Source organism: Lissotriton helveticus, chromosome 2_1, assembly GCF_964261635.1.
Source record: "Lissotriton helveticus chromosome 2_1, aLisHel1.1, whole genome shotgun sequence".
Classification (NCBI taxonomy): Eukaryota; Metazoa; Chordata; class Amphibia; order Caudata; family Salamandridae; genus Lissotriton; species Lissotriton helveticus.
This window is the reverse complement of record NC_136059.1, coordinates 1,907,354,316-1,907,371,893: the sequence shown is the minus strand read 5'-3', so window position 1 is coordinate 1,907,371,893 and position 17,578 is coordinate 1,907,354,316. Positions and strand designations below refer to the sequence as shown.

At 48.4% G+C, this 17,578-nt stretch overlaps 1 protein-coding gene across 15 annotated transcripts in view; it reads left to right on the top strand.

The window, feature by feature from the left end:
• Positions 1-17,578, top strand: part of BLTP1 (bridge-like lipid transfer protein family member 1) — a 2,102,388-nt gene that overhangs the window by 1,433,163 nt on the left and 651,647 nt on the right. For 9 of the 15 annotated variants that reach the window (XM_078676834.1, XM_078676829.1, XM_078676830.1 and 6 more), the window contains 2 exons: positions 7,467-7,696; positions 16,020-16,220. In XM_078676834.1, the coding sequence (XP_078532960.1) occupies positions 7,467-7,696; positions 16,020-16,220 (431 nt within the window). The remainder of the gene's footprint in view (positions 1-7,466; positions 7,697-16,019; positions 16,221-17,578) is intronic. The other 6 variants (XM_078676841.1, XM_078676840.1, XM_078676839.1 and 3 more) reach the window with 1 other exon arrangement.

Genomic DNA, 17,578 nt, shown 5'->3' with positions numbered 1-17,578 from the left:
AACTCCACGGCAGACAAACTTAGCCGCAGGTGCATGATGGATCACGAATGGCGTCTTCACTCGGAGGTGGTGCAAGGTCTCTTTCAGCAGTGGGTAGAACCTTGATTAGATCTTTTTGCCACCGAAGAGAACGCGTGATGTCAGCAATTCTGCGTGTTGAAATTTCCAAGGCGGCACTCGCTAGGCAACGCTTTTCAGCGCGAGTGGAGTTTCGGTCTGTTGTACGCCTTTCCGCCTATTATACTTCTGCCCAGAGTGCTGAAGAAGATCAGGCGCGACCAGGCCCAAGTCATTCTGGTGGGTCCGGATTGGGCACGAAGAGTCTGGTATCCCGAGCTGCTGAACATGGCCATCGATCCTCTGATCCGACTTCCTCTTCTGGAGGATCTTCTGTCGCAGCAGCAGGGGACGGTCCTCCACCCGAACCTGTCCAGCCTCCACCTCCTTGCGTGGAGATTGAGCTGCGGCAGTTGACGTCTTTTGACTTGCCTCCTGAAGTTTGTGATGTAATCTTGGCAGCCAGGCGTCCCTCCACTAAGACGGTATACGCCTGCTGGTGGAACAAATTTGTGGCATGGTGCACAGCAAAGGCCGTGGATCCCCTTTTTGCCCCTCTTTCTGAGGTTTTCTTGTTCCTTCTCTCTTTGGCCTAGCAGGGCTCTGCTCAGGGCACTATCAAGGGCTATCTTTTGGCCATTTCTGCCTTTCTTCGTTTTCCTGATCAGCTTCCTCTCTTCAAGTGCCCGGTTTTAAACCGTTTCTTAAAAGGCATAACTCATCTCTTTCCTCCTATTCCCTTCGTTATGCCTCAGTGGGACTTGAACCTCGTCTTAACCTATTTAATGTGCGCTTCCTTTAAGCCGCTTCACAACTGTCCCTTGAGGCTTTTAACTCTTAAAACTGCATTTCTCGTGGCCATCACATCTGCCAGACGAGTGAGTGAGCTCCAGGCCCTTTAATCAAAGCCTCCTTTTCTCTCTTTGCAGCCGACAAAGTTGTCCTCCGTACTCGTCCATCCTTCCTTCCCACGGTTGTTACCTCCTTTCACATTGGGCAAACCATCACTTTGCCCACGTCCTTTCCGCTTCCGTTTTCTTCGAAAGAGGAAAAGAGACTCCAACGTCTGGACCCAAAACATGCGCTTTCCTTTTATTTGGATTGCACCAAACAGTTCCCTGTGGATGACCAGCTCTTGGTTGGCTTCGTGGGTGCCAAGAAAGGTCGGGTCGCACCCAAGCGGACTATCTCCAGATTGGTCGTTTTGTGAATCAAAGCCTGCTATTCTGTAGCAAAGAAGGAGCTTCCAGTGAGGCTACGCGCCCATTCCACCAGGGCGACTGCAGCCACTACTGCTTTGGGACGAGGAGTTCTTCTAAATGACATCTGTCAGGCAGCTACGTGGTCATCGCTGCACACGTATACAAGGCATATTTGAAAGAAACCCGTTACTGTTAGATTCCTTACCTTAGAATAACCCCAGATGTCAGACTGGATCCGGAAAGTTTTCGTCAGCTGTACCCCTGCGCGTCGGTAGCGGTCGTCCTGTGGCTCCTCGTCCGTCGTCGGCGTCGTGATCGCCGGAATGACGTCGCTGGAGTACTTAGACGCGGCCCTCGTGCGCTGACGTCAGTTATTCTTTTTTCCGCGCCAGCAAGCGCAGAACTGGGAAGAGCACGTACCCTTAGTCATTTTTTGACTAACTTTTTGGACTTTTTGTCTATCTTTTTCGAGTCGACTCGACTCCTGGTGCCAGTAGGGATGCCCGATTTCAAGCCTGTGACGCCTGTCACCGAATGATGTCGGTTACCGACCCCCACCGCCGTTGTCTCTATTGTTTGGGGGCCGACCACGATGACGAGTTGTGCCCCGACTGCTGGGCCTTGACATCGAAGGCTAGGCGGGAGCATTCCAGTAAGCTCCTCGAGCTCCGACAGTCGGCTCCGCGCTGCTTGAGGTCCCGGTCAAGGAGGAGGTCGTGGGACCGGTCGCGGAGCCGCAGTCATCATCGATCGTCTGTATCCAAGTTCTCGCACTCGGGTAAGTCGAGGTATGGCAAAAAGAAGTCAAAGAAGCATGGCTCTTTTACTTCCCCTTGCCGGTCGTGCGACTCGTCCGAGGGTTCAGGTGGTGCCTCCCACGCAGCTCCGGTGGGGCCCGCGCAGTCGCATCCGGCCCCATACCCTCCGGTCCCTGGACTCAATGCGACTCCGGAGCAGATCAGAGACTTCTTCGTGGCATGCCTTAGGGCCCCGCGGGTACGACTGGGGGTCCTTGCCCTGTGTTGCCCGCAGCTTCGGCCTTGGCGCCGCCGGCGACTTCGGTACCAGCGCCGCCGAGACTTCTGTCCCGGCGCCGCAGTACCTCGTAGGTTCCAGGCCTGGATCTCGGTTGACGCCAGTTGACCTTACGACTCCTCCGCTGGCGCCGAGCCCGAAAAGTGCCACCTCCGGGGCCGTCCTCGGACAACACCATCCCTGGTTTTAGCCCAGGCTCGGCGTCGGAGCGGCTCCGCCGTCTCCGACTGATGAGCTTTTCACCTATGCCCGGCTCCGTCATTTTTGCCTGTTTATCAGGACACGGATGTAGGGGAGGACTGGGAGGGGTCTGAGGACCCTTTGGCGCAGCAGTGCCAGTTAAGACAGGACTGGGCAGGATGAGCTGGGGGAGGCCAGTGGTCTAGACACTTCGCCTGATACTGGTTTTCTCTCACCTCCTTCCGTGGCTACGGAGGAGGGGGCAACTTATGCTGTGGTGCTGCGCAGGGCGGCCACGGCCCTGGGCCTTGAGCTCCCTGCAGCGGCCGTGAGGACTAACCTCCTCACCGAGGTGCTTCAACCTCCTGTAAGCTCTTCGGAGCCTCTGCTGCAGTTCAATGAGGCTCTCACTGACGTTCTGATGGGCACTTAGTCCAAGCCCACCACACTTCCTCCTGTGAATTGGAACGTGGCCCGGCGCCACCGCCCTGCTCCGGGCCACCCCTGCTTTCTGTCCACCCATCCCACCCCTGAGAGCCTGGTTATCCAGACCTCCACGTCCCAAACCGCATTCCCTGCCGCTCCTCCGGACCGGGAATCCAAAAGGCTGGAACAGTTTGACAAGAAACTGTTTTCTTCTGTCAGTCTAGGGTTGCGGTCCATTAATACTGCATGCCTTTTGGGCCTTTACATCCACTCTCTGTGGGATACGGTGGCGGACTTGCTGCCCCAGTGTCCGGAGGAGGCCAAGACACGGCTCGCCCAAGCTCTTGCTGAGGGGTGGGATGCAACACGATACTCCATTCGATGTCATCTTGACACCACGGACTCGCTGGGCAGAGCGATTGCATCGATAGTGGCGATTCTTCGTCACGCCTGGCTGAGGTCCACCATCTTTTCAGGGGATGTCAAGAGCACTCTCATGGCCATGCCTTTTGATGGCCGTTGCCTCTTTGGCGACAAGGCAGATAGCGCGCTAGAGCGCTTTAAGGACTCAAGGGCTATTGCCAAGTCCTTGGGCCTTTCAGCCCAACGCCAGAAAATTTCAGCTTTTCGTCCCTTTCGTGGCAAAGGAAGGGGCGCCCTTGCACGTTCCTCCAGCCACAGGCCACAGAACCAACCTCAATGCGGTCATGGACGAGCATTCCGTCGTGGCGAGCAGGGGGGGGTCAGAGAGCCGGTCAGTCCACATCCGCTCCCGTAACATCTGTCTCAAAGCCTTCCTAGTCCAAGCTTTCAGGCCCATTCCACGCCAGTGGGAGACGGGGTTCGCCATCACCTTCTCCACTGGCGTACCATCCCTTCGTACAGGTGGGTGCTGCAAATCATCCGAAGGGGTTACTCCCTCCCCTTTGAGGCGACCCCTCCAGCCATGACACCGCAATACCACCGCATGTCGGGGGACCACTTGCAACTTCTGCAGGAGGAAGTTATGGCCCTCTTGGCCAAGGGGGCTATTGAGCGCGTTCCTGGACCAGAAGTAGGGCGTGGTTGTTATTCCCACTACTTTCTGGGTCCCAAGAAGGGCAAAGATGGCCTGCGCCCTATCTTGGACCTCAGGAGCGTCAACGTCTTCCTCCGGAAGGAGAAGTTCAAGATGCTTACTTTAGCTCAGGCTCTGGCTGTCCTAGACCCTGGAGACTGGTTGATAGCGTTGGACTTCCAAGACGCTTATTTCCATATTCCTATCCTGCCGGCACACCGGCGCTACCTGCGGTTCACGGTAGGCCAAGAGCACTTTCAGTTTACCGTGCTCCCCTTCAGCCTCACCAGTGCCCCTCACGGGTTAACGAAAGGGATGGCGGTGGTCGCAGCTCATCTGTGCAGATCAGGGGTTCCAGTCTTCCCCTATCTCGACGGCTGGTTGTTGAAGGCGGGCTCGCCCCAGACAATCGTCTCCCACCTCCAGACTATGGCCGACCTCCTGCCTTTGCTGGGGTTCTCCATCAACGTGCCGAAGTCGCACTTGATTCCCTCTCAGAAGCTCCTCTTCATAAGAGCGGTTCTGGGCGCAGTTTTGGGTTTATCCTCCCGAGTAGCAGGTTCGGGATATTCAGGCTCTGATTCCGATCTTTCAACCTTTATCCCGAGTTTCGGTCAGGATGAGCCTACGGCTTCTGGGACTGATGGCCTCCTGCATCCTGCTGGTGCATCACGCCAGGTGGCGGATGCGGGCTCTGCAGTGGGACCTGAAGTTTCAGGGGGCACAGCATCAGGGCAAACTGTCCGACCACGTCCTGATCTCGGAGGGCACTGCGAGACAGCTGCAGTGGTGGCTCATGAATCGCGATTGGGTCCATGGCAGATCTCTCTCCCTTCCCCAACCGGAGCACACAGTGGTGACAGATGCGTCCTTCCTGGTTTGGGGTGGCCACATGGGAGAGGCAGAGATCAGAGGCCTCTGGTCTCTGGCAGAATCCCAGCTCCACATCAACATGTTGGCGCTTCGGGCGATTCGACTTGCACTGAAAGCATTCCTTCCCTCTGTCCGGGGAAGTGTAGTGCAGGTGTTCACAGACTACACCACCACCATGTGCTACTGATACAAGCAAGGTGGGGTGGGGTCATGGACCCTATGTCAGGAGGCTCTGCACCTCTGGACATGGCTGGAACATCAGGGCATCACCCTGGTTGTTCAACACCTGGCAGGTTCCCTGAATGCCAGGGCGAGCGAACTCAGCCGTCGGTGCATGATGGATCACAAGTGGTGTCTGGACTCGTATGTGGCGCAAGGTCTCTTTCAACAGTGGGGAGAGCCTTGGTTAGATCTATTCGCCACTGAAGAGAACGCGCAATGTTATCAGTTCTGCACGTTGGAATTTCTACGGCAGAGCTCGCTCTGTGACTCTTTTTGTCACGAGTGGAGCTGTGGTCTATTGTACGCCTTTCCGCCCTTGCCACCTCTGCCCAGATTGCTGATGAAGACCAGACGCGACTGGGCCCAAGTCATTCTTGTGGCTCCGGATTGGGCACGTAGATACTGGTATCCCAAGCTACTCAGCCGGGCGATCGATCCCCGGATCCGACTGCCTCTTCGGGAGGATCTTCTTTCGCAGCAGCAGGGGACAGTCCTCCACCTGAACCTGTCCAGCCTCCACCTCCATGCGTGGACATTGAGCGGCGACAGTTGACAGCTTTCGACCTTCCTTCCGAAGTCTGTAATATTATTCTGGCAGCCAGGCGTCCCTCCACTAAGATGGTATACACCTGTAGGTGGAACAAATTTGTGGCATGGTACACAACAAAGGCTGTGGATCCCTTTTTGACCCCTCATTCCGAGGTTCTTCTGTTCCTTCTCTCTTTGGCCCGGTATCTCTCCGCCATTTCCGCCTTTCTATGGCTTCCAGATCAGCCTTCTCTTTTTAATTCCCTAGTTGTTAATTGCTTCTGAAAGGCATTACGCACATGTTTCCTCCCGTGCGTAAGTGGTTTTAAGGACTCGTCCTTCTTTCCTGCCAAAGGTTGTCATGCCCTTCTACATCGGGTTGATCATCACTTTGTCCACCTTCTTTCCGCCTCTGCATCCTTCAAAAGCGGAAGAGAGGCTCCACCGTCTGGACCCAAAACGTGCGCTCTCGTTCTATCTGAAGCGCACACAACAGTTCTGGGTGACTGACCAACTTTTTGTTGGCTACCTGGGCTCCAAGAAAGGTCGGGCTGTGCACAAACAGACCATCTCTTGGTTGGTCGTTCTGTGCATCAAAGCCTGTTACTCGTTGGCTAAGAAGGAGGCTCCTGCGGGGCTGCGTGCCCATTCTACTAGGGCAACAGCAGCCACTACTGCCTTGGGATGCAGTGTTCCCTTGCAGGACATCTATCAGGCTGCTACATGGGCCTTTCTACACACTTTTACCAAGCACTACTGCCTGGACAGCCAAGTCCGGAAAGACTGCTTCTTTGGCCGTTCTGTTCTCCTAGACTTTCTGGTGTGATCTTGGTTCGCAGACTCTCCGCCAGGGTTGGTATTGCTGGGGTATCTATTTTAAGGTAGGGAATCTATCACTAACTTGTTTCTTTCAGATGCACAAGTTACTTACCTTCGGCAACGATATACATGTAAGAAACATTAGTTAGTGATAGATTCCTTACCATCCCACCCATCCTCCCCGTTCTGCGAACTGATTACTAGGGTTAAGGTCATTCCTTTTAGGACCCTAGTTTTATACACCTATGGTCAGTTTCTTGCATGGCTCTGCGTTCCTGGCGCTGAAAGTTATGTACAGAACTGACGCCTAAGTAGTCTCCGTAATGTAATCTGAGCGCCTACGACGCCAGTAACGGATGCGAAGCCGCACAACGCACCGTCCGAAGCGCAGGGGTACTGCTGATGAAAACTTTCTGGATCCAGTCTGACGCCTGGGGATATTCTAAGGTAAGGAATCTATCACTAACTAATGTTTCTTACAGATATATCGTTATCGAAGGTAAGTAACTTGTGCTTTGTGCCGAGACGACCACTGAAGGAGCTGCTTTGATTGCTTGTGCACGGACATGGGCTGTTGCACTAAACAGGAAGTTCAGAGGCTGCCCTAAATAATTCCGGAAAATATGGGGAATATGGTGGGCCTTCTACGGGCTTTTTTCTTGTGTTCATTGAAAAATAAATACATTTGGCTTATTTAAAAAAAAAATCAACATATTGCTTTTGTCTTTTATTTGGAGCAAAGTTTGTGGAAAATACAACATATTAGAAACTAAGGACTCTCTGCTAGGCTTTCATGGTGCTGCATTTAAATAAATGTATGACTCTGTATTTATACACTACACTGTAAATGTCAATGTTTTGTTTATATGTGGTTGGTGATACTTTGTCCCATGTTGCTTATTACAAAATGAGAAAAAGAAACCTACACTTTTGGTCCTGAGGGTCAAAATGAGTATTGTTTCGAGATTATGTGCATGTGTATTTAATATCTCTTGTTAGTAATACAAATAGTTTTTCAGTATTCATTGAATAATCGTCTGCTTTGTCTGCATATTTTTTTTTTAAAGAAAGCAATAGTGCTGGAACCTGGACTCTCAATGTGCTATGGAAGATGTGTGGAATTGATGTCCATATGGATCCTAATATTGGAAAGAGGCTTAATGCTCTTGGAAACACACTCACAACCTTGACTGGCGAGGAAGATGTAGATGACATTGCAGACTTAAACTCTGTAAATATTGCAGATTTGTCAGATGAGGATGAAGTTGATAGCATGTCTCCCACCATTCATCACACGGTGAGTAGAATGACGGAAACGACAGCGGACATATGCTGAGCTGACCTTAGCCCCAGCTGCATATTTTTCTTTTACAGAGCCATGTTTATGCATCAAATACTTGTATTGCGCAAATGCTTTTTCCTTTTATAGTTGCTTAGCATAGTGTACTTTTTAGCTTCATGGTTCCTCAATGTGTGCCTTTTATACATAGAATGGTGTATTAATTATGCAGAAAAAAGAGGTAAGGAATCCTAGGTAGTTCCCAAGTGTTCGATGAAGAGCAGTTCTGTACATATATCCTTCCGGGTGAGCACGCCAGATGGCCTATGCCCACTCTGTAGTGGGATCTGAAGTCTCATTGGGGCCAACATCAAGGGAGACCTGTCTGGCCATGTTTATATTTCGGAGGAAACTGCAAAAGAGTTGTAGTGGTGGCTATTGAACCGCGATTGGTTCAGTGGTACACCCCTCTCCCTTCCACACCCAGAGCTGACAGTGGTGACCAATGCAAGTCTTCTGGGTTGGAGTGGCCATCTGGGAGAGTTGGAGATCAGAGGGATCTGGTCTGCTGCAGAGTCCCGGCTCCTTAACAACCTTGTGGAGCTGAGGGCCATTTGTGTGACATTGAAAGTCTATCTCACACAAAGAAGGGGTGAGGGCTCCTCACTCAACCACCCCAGGCCCCCACAGGAAATCACGTGAACACACAAGGGGGGTGGTAGAGTACACACAAAACGAGCAACCACAATGAGACGTAGACATAGGGGAATCCAATTATTGGAAAAAGTTGCCCTCACTCACATACCGAAGTATGTGACATTCTACCATCATTGGGCCTGCTTGCAATACGCCCTGGTGTAGCCACACACAGGGCGGAGCATTAGGGGAGGGGGAAACAAAACAATGAATGTCACTCAACAAATAAACCATAAATGTCAGACAACATGTAACATAAAATGTGATGTGATGTGTACCAATCACCAAGTGTCAGAAATAATAGTGCGACTAAAGTGCAGTTAATAGGAAATGTTAAAACTGATTAAGGGTGCCAACTGAAATAAGTATTTTATTGGACATTACCTGGTACCCCTATCAGGATTAAAAATCAAATAAGGATGGGAACTGTCTTGTTCGAGGCCCAAAGATCTCTCAAGACCTCCCTCCTGGTACTGCTTATGTCAGTTGGCACCCTTAATCAGTTTTAACATTTTGATTGGTGTATAAGAAAAAACTATTTCTATGCTGTATTATGGCCCATTGGGCTCAAAGGGCTTCAACCCATCCGCCACCCTAACACTCCCCCCCCCCCCTACCCCCCACCCGACCCTCTCCATCGTGTGTGGCAGCCCGGGCTGAGACCGCTTCCCGGCCCACACACAGCCGCACCCAAGTCTTTAATAGACCGTTTGCTTGAGAATGAGGCTTTGTTGTTTTTCACCCCTTCTTAGAGCCCCTGCAGCTCCGCTCTGCCTATTGCTGTGAAAATTGGCCCCCGCCCCGAAATTTGACTCTATGCGCCTCCGTAATCATCCCATGTGGTGTGCCGTCCCTAACCAAGCATACCTTACACACCGCATGCCAAACACTTCAACCCTTCAATTCATCACACTGAAGGGCGAGCAGCGTTTTGTTTGTCTTTATTTTCCGAAAACAGTGAGTGCTGTCCCGGCACGGCAGATGGAAGAAGTCTCTGGAAGCTGTTTTGGCCCACCACCATTTTCCCTTGGGACTCTACTGCGGCGCTCACAGCTGCACGGCAATAAACATGGCACATTCTGTCAGAGCGGCATCTAAGCTGTGTATCTGTTCTTTTGCCTATGGGTGTGTGTACTGTGCAAGCATGTCTGCGTCTACCTACAGGTGCTAATGCCCATTTTAGATTCTCTCCAAGCAGTTTGTGGGCATGTGTGTGTGTGCATGCGTGTGTGCATCCATGCGTGCATCAGTGTATTTACTTGTTATGTGTAACTCTATCGCTATAGATCTGCAGAATGATGTTGTCTGAATATGACATACATATAATGGTATGTATCACCCATGACCAGAAGTTCAGATTTCCTTATATGTACTGGCCTATAAGTGGCCCCAGCCTGACACTGAATCAGGAACTGGAAGGAAATGGATTTAAAAGCTAGCGCTGCTTTACTTCAGCATTTCTTTCTACACAGGCTGGTCCCACATAGACGTTAGTGAACTATCTCCTCAGCCCAATATTCTAGCAGGTTCAGCCACAACCACCACAACAGAGGCCACTGTCTGGTTTACAGACACTTGTTTCACTGAATTGTTGGTGTTAATGTGTGCATTTATTTCTTGTGTCCGAGGAAAGGAATAGAGTCGTGTTCTGTGTGTGTTGCTTACGGTCTGTCTGGTAATTTGTTTCTTTTATTTTGCCTCTTTCGCACACATTTATCACCTCTTCCTGACCTTATTGTAGCTTTTACTCTATTTTGTTCCACTTAACTCCCATCTCCTTTTCTCCCCCCATAGTTTTCCCCCTTATTATATGTGGAAGTGCGGGCAATTTCAATGCTAATGGGGACATGCTTTCCTGCAACACTCAGTGCGCCGTGCGCGCTTTCACTTTATAAGCAGCCCAGGACAATGGCGGCGGCTTCTTTGAATAGGTCTCGCATTTACGAAAGTTTGAGCTATTGGCATTGTAAATAACAATTCCTCTTATTTATATGTTTTGATAATTATCAAAACATATAAATAAAAGTCATTGTCATTTATAATGCCAATAGCTTAAACTCTCGCAAATACGAGACCTATTGCATTGCAAATGTTTGTTGTTTCAGATTCTGATCAGCCTGATAGTCATGACAGAGATGATGGGAATGATTTACACTATGGTGATGATGTTGACATTTACATGGACTTAAAGGAAGTACTGGTGGGCTGGATAACTCCTAGGACATATGTGTGCATGGGCAAATCCCTTCTTTTGTTCACCAGTAAACAAACAGATAGTCATTCATGATAGATAAGCACCAGACAACCTCAAGACTCTTTAAGCACCACCCAACATAGTTTGGTGGTCAAGCTTCTACCGGTAAGGTCAGCCCTAACGCATTCCCTATGATCCCTCCAGAAAGGGAGTCGAAAAGGATTGAGGCAGAAAATAGATGTTCTGCCCCACCAGCTTGGCATTGCGTTCAGTCAGTGTGCGCTGCCTAGTAGGCTGTTATACACACACCATTTGGGACATGGCTAGTAAGATCTTGCTGACAGTCCGAGAGGAGTTTCGGCCCTCTTTGGCTAAGATCATCTGGGATGGTCAGAATGCAGCAAAGTATGCAATCAGAGCTATCCTGGATACCACTGACTGTTTACGACGTGCGGTGAACGCTAGTGTGGTTCAACATTGCCAGGGACATGAAGTTGTCTCTAACGGATATGCCTTTTGACTGGTCCTGCCTTTTTGGCAAAAAGTCTAATTGTGCCCAGGAGCTCTTTAAAGAAAGTCAAGCCTCTGCACATTCTTGGGTCTCGTCTACACCTGCACAAACGTTTCTTCAGAAGCTCCAACTCTTTCGTGGCTCCTCCAGGGGCATGTAGGCACTGTCGAAGTCCACCACTAGTGCAGTAGTCACTCCACTCCTTTTGGGGCAGAGGATGTGGATCAGGCAGACATCGTACACGTCACCATGGACACACTGTTCTATTCAGAATCACCCACTCACCACCATTCTTGGATTCACCCATCCCCCTCCCCCTCGGTCATCGGCCTCAAAGCTGCTTTAGCTTCCCCTAAGCTGCACACAGCCACCATTTGGAAGTCAGGATCATGTTTTCTTCCAATGGGAGGGAGTATCAAATGTGACAGATGAATTCTCCAGGTCTTCCAACAGGGCTATGACCTTGCATTCATTTCCTCAGCTTTCTCTCTGTCACAGAGGTGCAGACTCAATTGGCCAAAGGCGCCGTTGAGAGGGTGGGAGCTTCTGGAGTAGGGAAGGGTTGCTACTCTATCTACTTCCTCGTGCCGAGGAAGGGTGAAGACTTCATCCTATTTTTTAGACCTCTGGAAGAATACATTCAGAATGCTCACTTAGGCCCAAGTTCTCTTTGCCCTAGATCCAGGCAACTGGATAGCTACCTTTGACCTGCAGGATACATATTTTCATGTGCCCATCCTGCAGTCCCACAGATGTTATGTGTAGTTCATGGATGGCCATGAGCATTTGTTGCCCTAAGAGATGCTGCCTTTGTCCTCCAACATCCTATTCTAGAAAGCCTGGTAGTTCTGGCATCTACAAGCGTGCTGAACCCAGATGCATTTCCAAACACATTGCTTGACAGCGTCAAAATACATGGAAGCATTTGTGAATCGCATGTTCTCCTCCTTTAGTGTTTCCCTCCGTTCAGTGAACTTGCTTTGCCTCCTGGGTATATACTCCCATGTGTTGTGAGACATGGTATCAGAGATCTTCCCAACTGTACAAGAAGACCTCAATGCCAACCTCCACCTTGTCACTCCTGATGTTCCGGACGCCACGAAGTATAGATTTCTCTCAGGTCTGAACATTACTAATTGCTTGGATAGGGCAGTCGGCAGTGGAATAGGGAACCCCTCATTTTAGCATCTTAAGTGGGGGCTGCCACTGGGCCCGATAATTTGGTGAACTGGGATCATAAACATTCATTTATTGTTTACAGGCCTCTTATGTCTGCAGGTAAGAAGCACCTGGAGAGGGTGTGGGCTTTCAACTAGCATGCACATGGAAGGAAACATGTAAAGAAAATAATTAAATAGGAGAAAATGCAGAGACAGAAACACATTGGAAAACTATGAGCATGCAAGAGAAAATCATGAAAGAATAAGTGCGAATGAGAGAACAAAGATGGGTACATAGAAAAGGGAAAAAAGAACTGAAGGACAAAGGACGGGTGACAGGAGAAAGGTAAAATGAAGGATGAAAGAATGACTGGATTGATGCAAGAAAGGATTGATAGATGGAAGGGCGAAAGTTTGGATGGATGAGTCAAAGGCCTCACTGGTAAAAGTGTGACTGGATGTAAGGTCGGAAGAATGGATAGATGGAGAAAAGTGAGTGAGTGAATGGATGATTAAAAGGCGATGGATGCATGAACATATTGTAAGGTGGATGGGTGAAAGAAGGATGGATGAGTGGATGGATGGGTGTAACAATGCCTGGAGAGATGGAAAGGTGAAGGAATGGACTGATGAGTGAGTATATGGTAGGGTAAATACATAGATGGAAGAAGGGTAAAGGGAACTCTTCTCAGGTGGTTTGTATTTGTTCAGTTTGAACGCTCGGTCTGATTTGAGGTATGTTTCAAGTGGGGATGGGGTATTTTAATTTTCTATCTACTCTCTTGGCAGTCGGGACAAGTGTGGTTCTTCAGCACTGTGCTTTGATTTGTTCATTTGGGTTTTGTAGTGAAGTTCACAGATCCCTGATAAACATGCCATTTGATGCCACATGGTTCTTCGTAGATAAGGCAGATTCAACCTTGAAGTTCAAGTCAACAGTATACTCTCTTTGGGCTAGTTTCGGCTGTAGATCCATTTCCCCAACAATTTCATCCCTTTCGAGACTTCAGAAGGGGATTTCTTCAGAAGCCTGTCAGACCATGCCTCAGCAGCAAAAGGCCTCCCAAGACTTTAGCGGCAGACTCCAGGAATCCAGCCACCAGGGTCCCCAGTTCAACGAAATACCCAAAACTCATCCACCTCCCCAGCAGCTGCCTCCAAGCCATTTCAATTATATGACTTGTTGCACAATCGCCCAGTAGCAGGTCGAATCACCTGTTATCTCCATGGGTGGCAGAACTTAATTTCAGACCAGTAGGTGCTCCAAATTGCCCAGAGCAGATAAACTTTCTCCTTCCTTTCCACTCCTCCAGACATGCCTTCAAAAACAGCGTCTCCCGGAGGACCACTTATATATTCTGACAGGGCTTTTCCTCTGCCAGGACATTCAGGTTATGATCCTAGTGTTTAAGCCTCAATCCTGGATCTCTATGAAAGTGTCTCTAAGGCTTCTTGGCCTGTTTTCCTCAAGCACCCAGCTTGCCAGGTGGCATGTGCAGGTTCTGCCTTTGGACCTGAAGTCTCAGTGGGCCTAGCACCAAGGAAACCTGTCAGATGTCATTCAGCTTTCGGAAGAGGCTACACAAGATTGCAGTGGGGGCTGATCGACCGCAACCTGACCAGCGGCAGATCCCTCACACTTCCCCACCCATAGTTGACAGTGGCAATAGATTTATCCCTGCTGAGTTGGGGTGGTCATTTGGAAGAGGATCCTGGTATTAAAAGACTTCCTGCAGTCCATCAAGGGAAGGCGAGTTCAGGTTCTAATGAACAATACCAACGCCATGTGATATTTTAATATGCAGGGCAGAGTGACGTCCTACGTCCTGTGCCAAAAGACACTGCTTCTCTACAGTTGTAGTGTCACAAGGCATTATTTGTCAGTGGGGAGATCTCTGGCTGGATCATTTTGCAACTATCAAAAACACGCAGTGTTAAGACTTGCGTATGTTTGAATTCCCAAGAACACTCTTTTCAGGAGATAGATTCAAGCTAAAGTGGAGCCTGGGACCTCTGTAGGTCTTTCTGCCAATACCTTTCCTGTCCAGAGTCCTGAAGAAGATCAGGAACAACCAGGCCCAAGTGATTCTATTGGCTCCTTATTGGGCCAGGATACTTTAGCAACCAGAAGCATTTCCCTATGATCAGGCTTACCACTGCAGGAGGATCTTCTGTCGTAACATCAGGACAAGATTTTTCACCGAAACCTGTCCACTCTAAACCAATGAGATTGCGCGGCAGATGTAGATGGCATCCTTGCCTCTAAGCGTCCTTCTACAGAGTCCATCTAACATGTTTATCGGACCAACTGTCATTGTTTAAAGCACCTCTTGTGATGCTTTTGACACACATCATCGCCTCCTAAACCATTTGTTATTCCTCAATGGGATCTTAATTTGGTGCTCACATTCCTATTGTTTACTTGCTTCAAGCCCATGTGCAGCTGCTGGCTGCGCCTCCTGCCTCCCAAAACTGTCTTTCTCATTGTGATCACTTCAGCTCATACCAGGCTCTCTTGGTGTAGCCACCTTGCAATACCTTTTTTTTCCAGACAAGCTAGTGTTGGGGTCTAGGTTTGTTTTTAGACAAAAGTCAGGACTCAGTTGCATGTTGGGCTATCCTTCTCCTGTCTAATGTTCTTTGATCTGCCTCATCGTTGGTTGGACTCCAAACGTTGGAGACAGCTCTTGGTGTGGTTCACTGGTGCAAAGAAGGGGAAGGCAGTGCAGAAAAACACCATATAAAGGCGGATAGTCCTCTATATTAAGCTCTGCTGCGCATTGGCCAAGAAGTAGCCCCCAGAAGGTCTCAGGGCTCTTTCGGCCAAAGCCAAGGCTATTATCACAGGGTTGGCCCACAGACTACATGTTTGAAAACATCTGTCAGGCCTCAACGCAAGTGTTAATTCATACTCCCTCAATAGTCCGGTCCTGCAGGAGGGGCTCTTTGCACGTTCGGTCGTGCAAGACTTTTTGGTTTGAGTCATTCCACAAACTTACCATCTTTGGAGGTACTACTTTGTCATTTATTCGCAAGGTGATGACTCTGCAGTTAAAAGTATCCTTCAGAAGAACAAGTTACTTACCTTCGTTAACGCCTATTTTAGTGGATACTCTATCTACCTGGAGATTCATCACGCCCTCTCACCTCCCCGTTCATTGGATTAGACTCCTATCTCAATCTCTAAAACAGTGTCCCAATTCATAGATCCGTACACTGTCGCATCCGATCAGTTAATAAGTTAAAATTTGTCTGCACGGACATACTCAAGAAAGTAACTCATGTCCATGCACCGAGGTTTTCCTTCTATTTGGCTATGGCTTCACTTCCAGGGTTGGATCCTGTAGTCGCAGGCTTGGAGACAATGCCCCCTGCTGAAATGCGGGGGCAATGCTGAGAAGAATCTCCGGATCAAATATGATGCATAGGAATATTGACAAGGCAAGAAATCTGTGGTTAGATAGACTATACTCCAGAAAGAGTGTTACCAAAGGTGAGTAACGTTTTTTCACTGCACAGACTATTCATGGACTTGTGTGCAAGGGTCAGTGATAGATGCTACAAGGGAGAGCGGCATCTTCTATAGATGAAAGAAGTAAAGTAGAATGCTGTTGACTTGAGCTAGAGCAGAAAAGGTAAAGCATTCAGGAAAGAGAAAAACTAATGGTAATTTGTGTTAAATTGAATTGAGGTGAAGTAACTCTTGTCTTCTGTGGGTTGATTTGGTGTACATTGCTTTTAGTAATTGCTTAACCACTTGTGCTCCTGTTTACCATTTAGACCACTGATGGAGTTTCAGTAAGCAGAGAAGGCAACAAGCTTACCCTTGGGCAACGGCTTGTAAACCATCTACTTGGCTTGAACCCAAAAACCTACCGCTATTCTGTTCCTGTAGAGTATCTCTCTGGTTCACCGATGTGCGACCCATCGCACTCGGCCAGCTCTCACTCGAATGTATACAGGTCTCACTCATGGGCAAATGTATGTAACAGCAGAATGCTCCATTAAAATCCTAATGGTAGCCAGATCACATCAATGTTAATCAGATGCCCTTTGAAAAAATACATATTTGATTCTGCATGCTGTGATTGTGTTTGGGATGCGACTAAAGAAGGTAACATTTAAATATTGGTGAATAATCAGGAATTTTTTCTTACAGTCAACTGGGTTTTCTCTTTACAGATTTCTAGCAACTGAGTATCTGCAGTCAGGTGGTTGGTGGGAAACTGGCACAATTCTTACACAAGGAGCACTGCTGTCAATAATTTACTCTGCAGAGGTAGTGTTAGCATATACTGTTATGAAGTAACATTAAATCCGTTGACAGGGCCACAGTCCCCCAATTTTGCTTCAGTTAATTTGCCTATATACAGTTTTGATTGGCATTGATCACCTACAGGTTACATTGTCAATCATGATGACCATATAACTCTGAGTTGGATATGTATTCTAGCTAATGAGTGATTGGCTGTAGAAAAAGAAGCCTTCAGTTCTGATTTCATTTGATTATCCTCATTTGACCTGTTGAGACACATATTGTTTTGATTCTTATGGTCCGGCTGTGAATACTGATAAACATTCTTTGTATCAAAGTACAATGACAGAATAGAAAAACATATTTTTGGCAACTCCTCACACCCACATGGATTTTTTTTAAAGTACTAGGTCATCATCTTAGGTTCTTATTTTCACTTATCTCAATTGTGCACTGCGTTCAATGAGCAACATTTTGTTGTTTATTACACAGAGGAAGTTTATTCATCTGCTAGTTTAATTTAACTCCATTTGCCTGCACATAAGCTACTTTTCTTTTGGTTCCGCACAGCAAGCTTTAACTCTTTCTTATGACTACTTAAAACCTCTAATTTCCTAACCTTGTGAATCCTCCCAGGCACCCTAGTAATAGTCTACACACCAAAAAAGAGTTGACAAAACTTTAAAAAAAGCCTGTCAAAAAGTGACAGAGGTTAGCTTTCTTCATAGATCAGAGCTTGACTGGCCCAGAAAGAAAAGAACAAATGTCAGCGTACTGAGGTGGTGCCTATATAGGTGATGTGAACGTCACTACGGCGCAGACAATGCTGACAACGTCACACAGAGCCGACCGATGCCACCTACCGGCGCACAGGGGTATATTAGAAAAATTTTCGGGATCCAGTCTGACACCTGGGAAATTCAAAGGAACGGAATCTGCGGCTAGATCATGTCACTACCAGATAAGGCGTTACCAGAGGTAAGTAATTTGTCCATTAGGTCCCTAGTTCTGACAGTTATTGGACTCTGCATCAATTCCTCACCACTTGTAGATGTGATTATACAGAGCCGCATTTAGGTGCCAC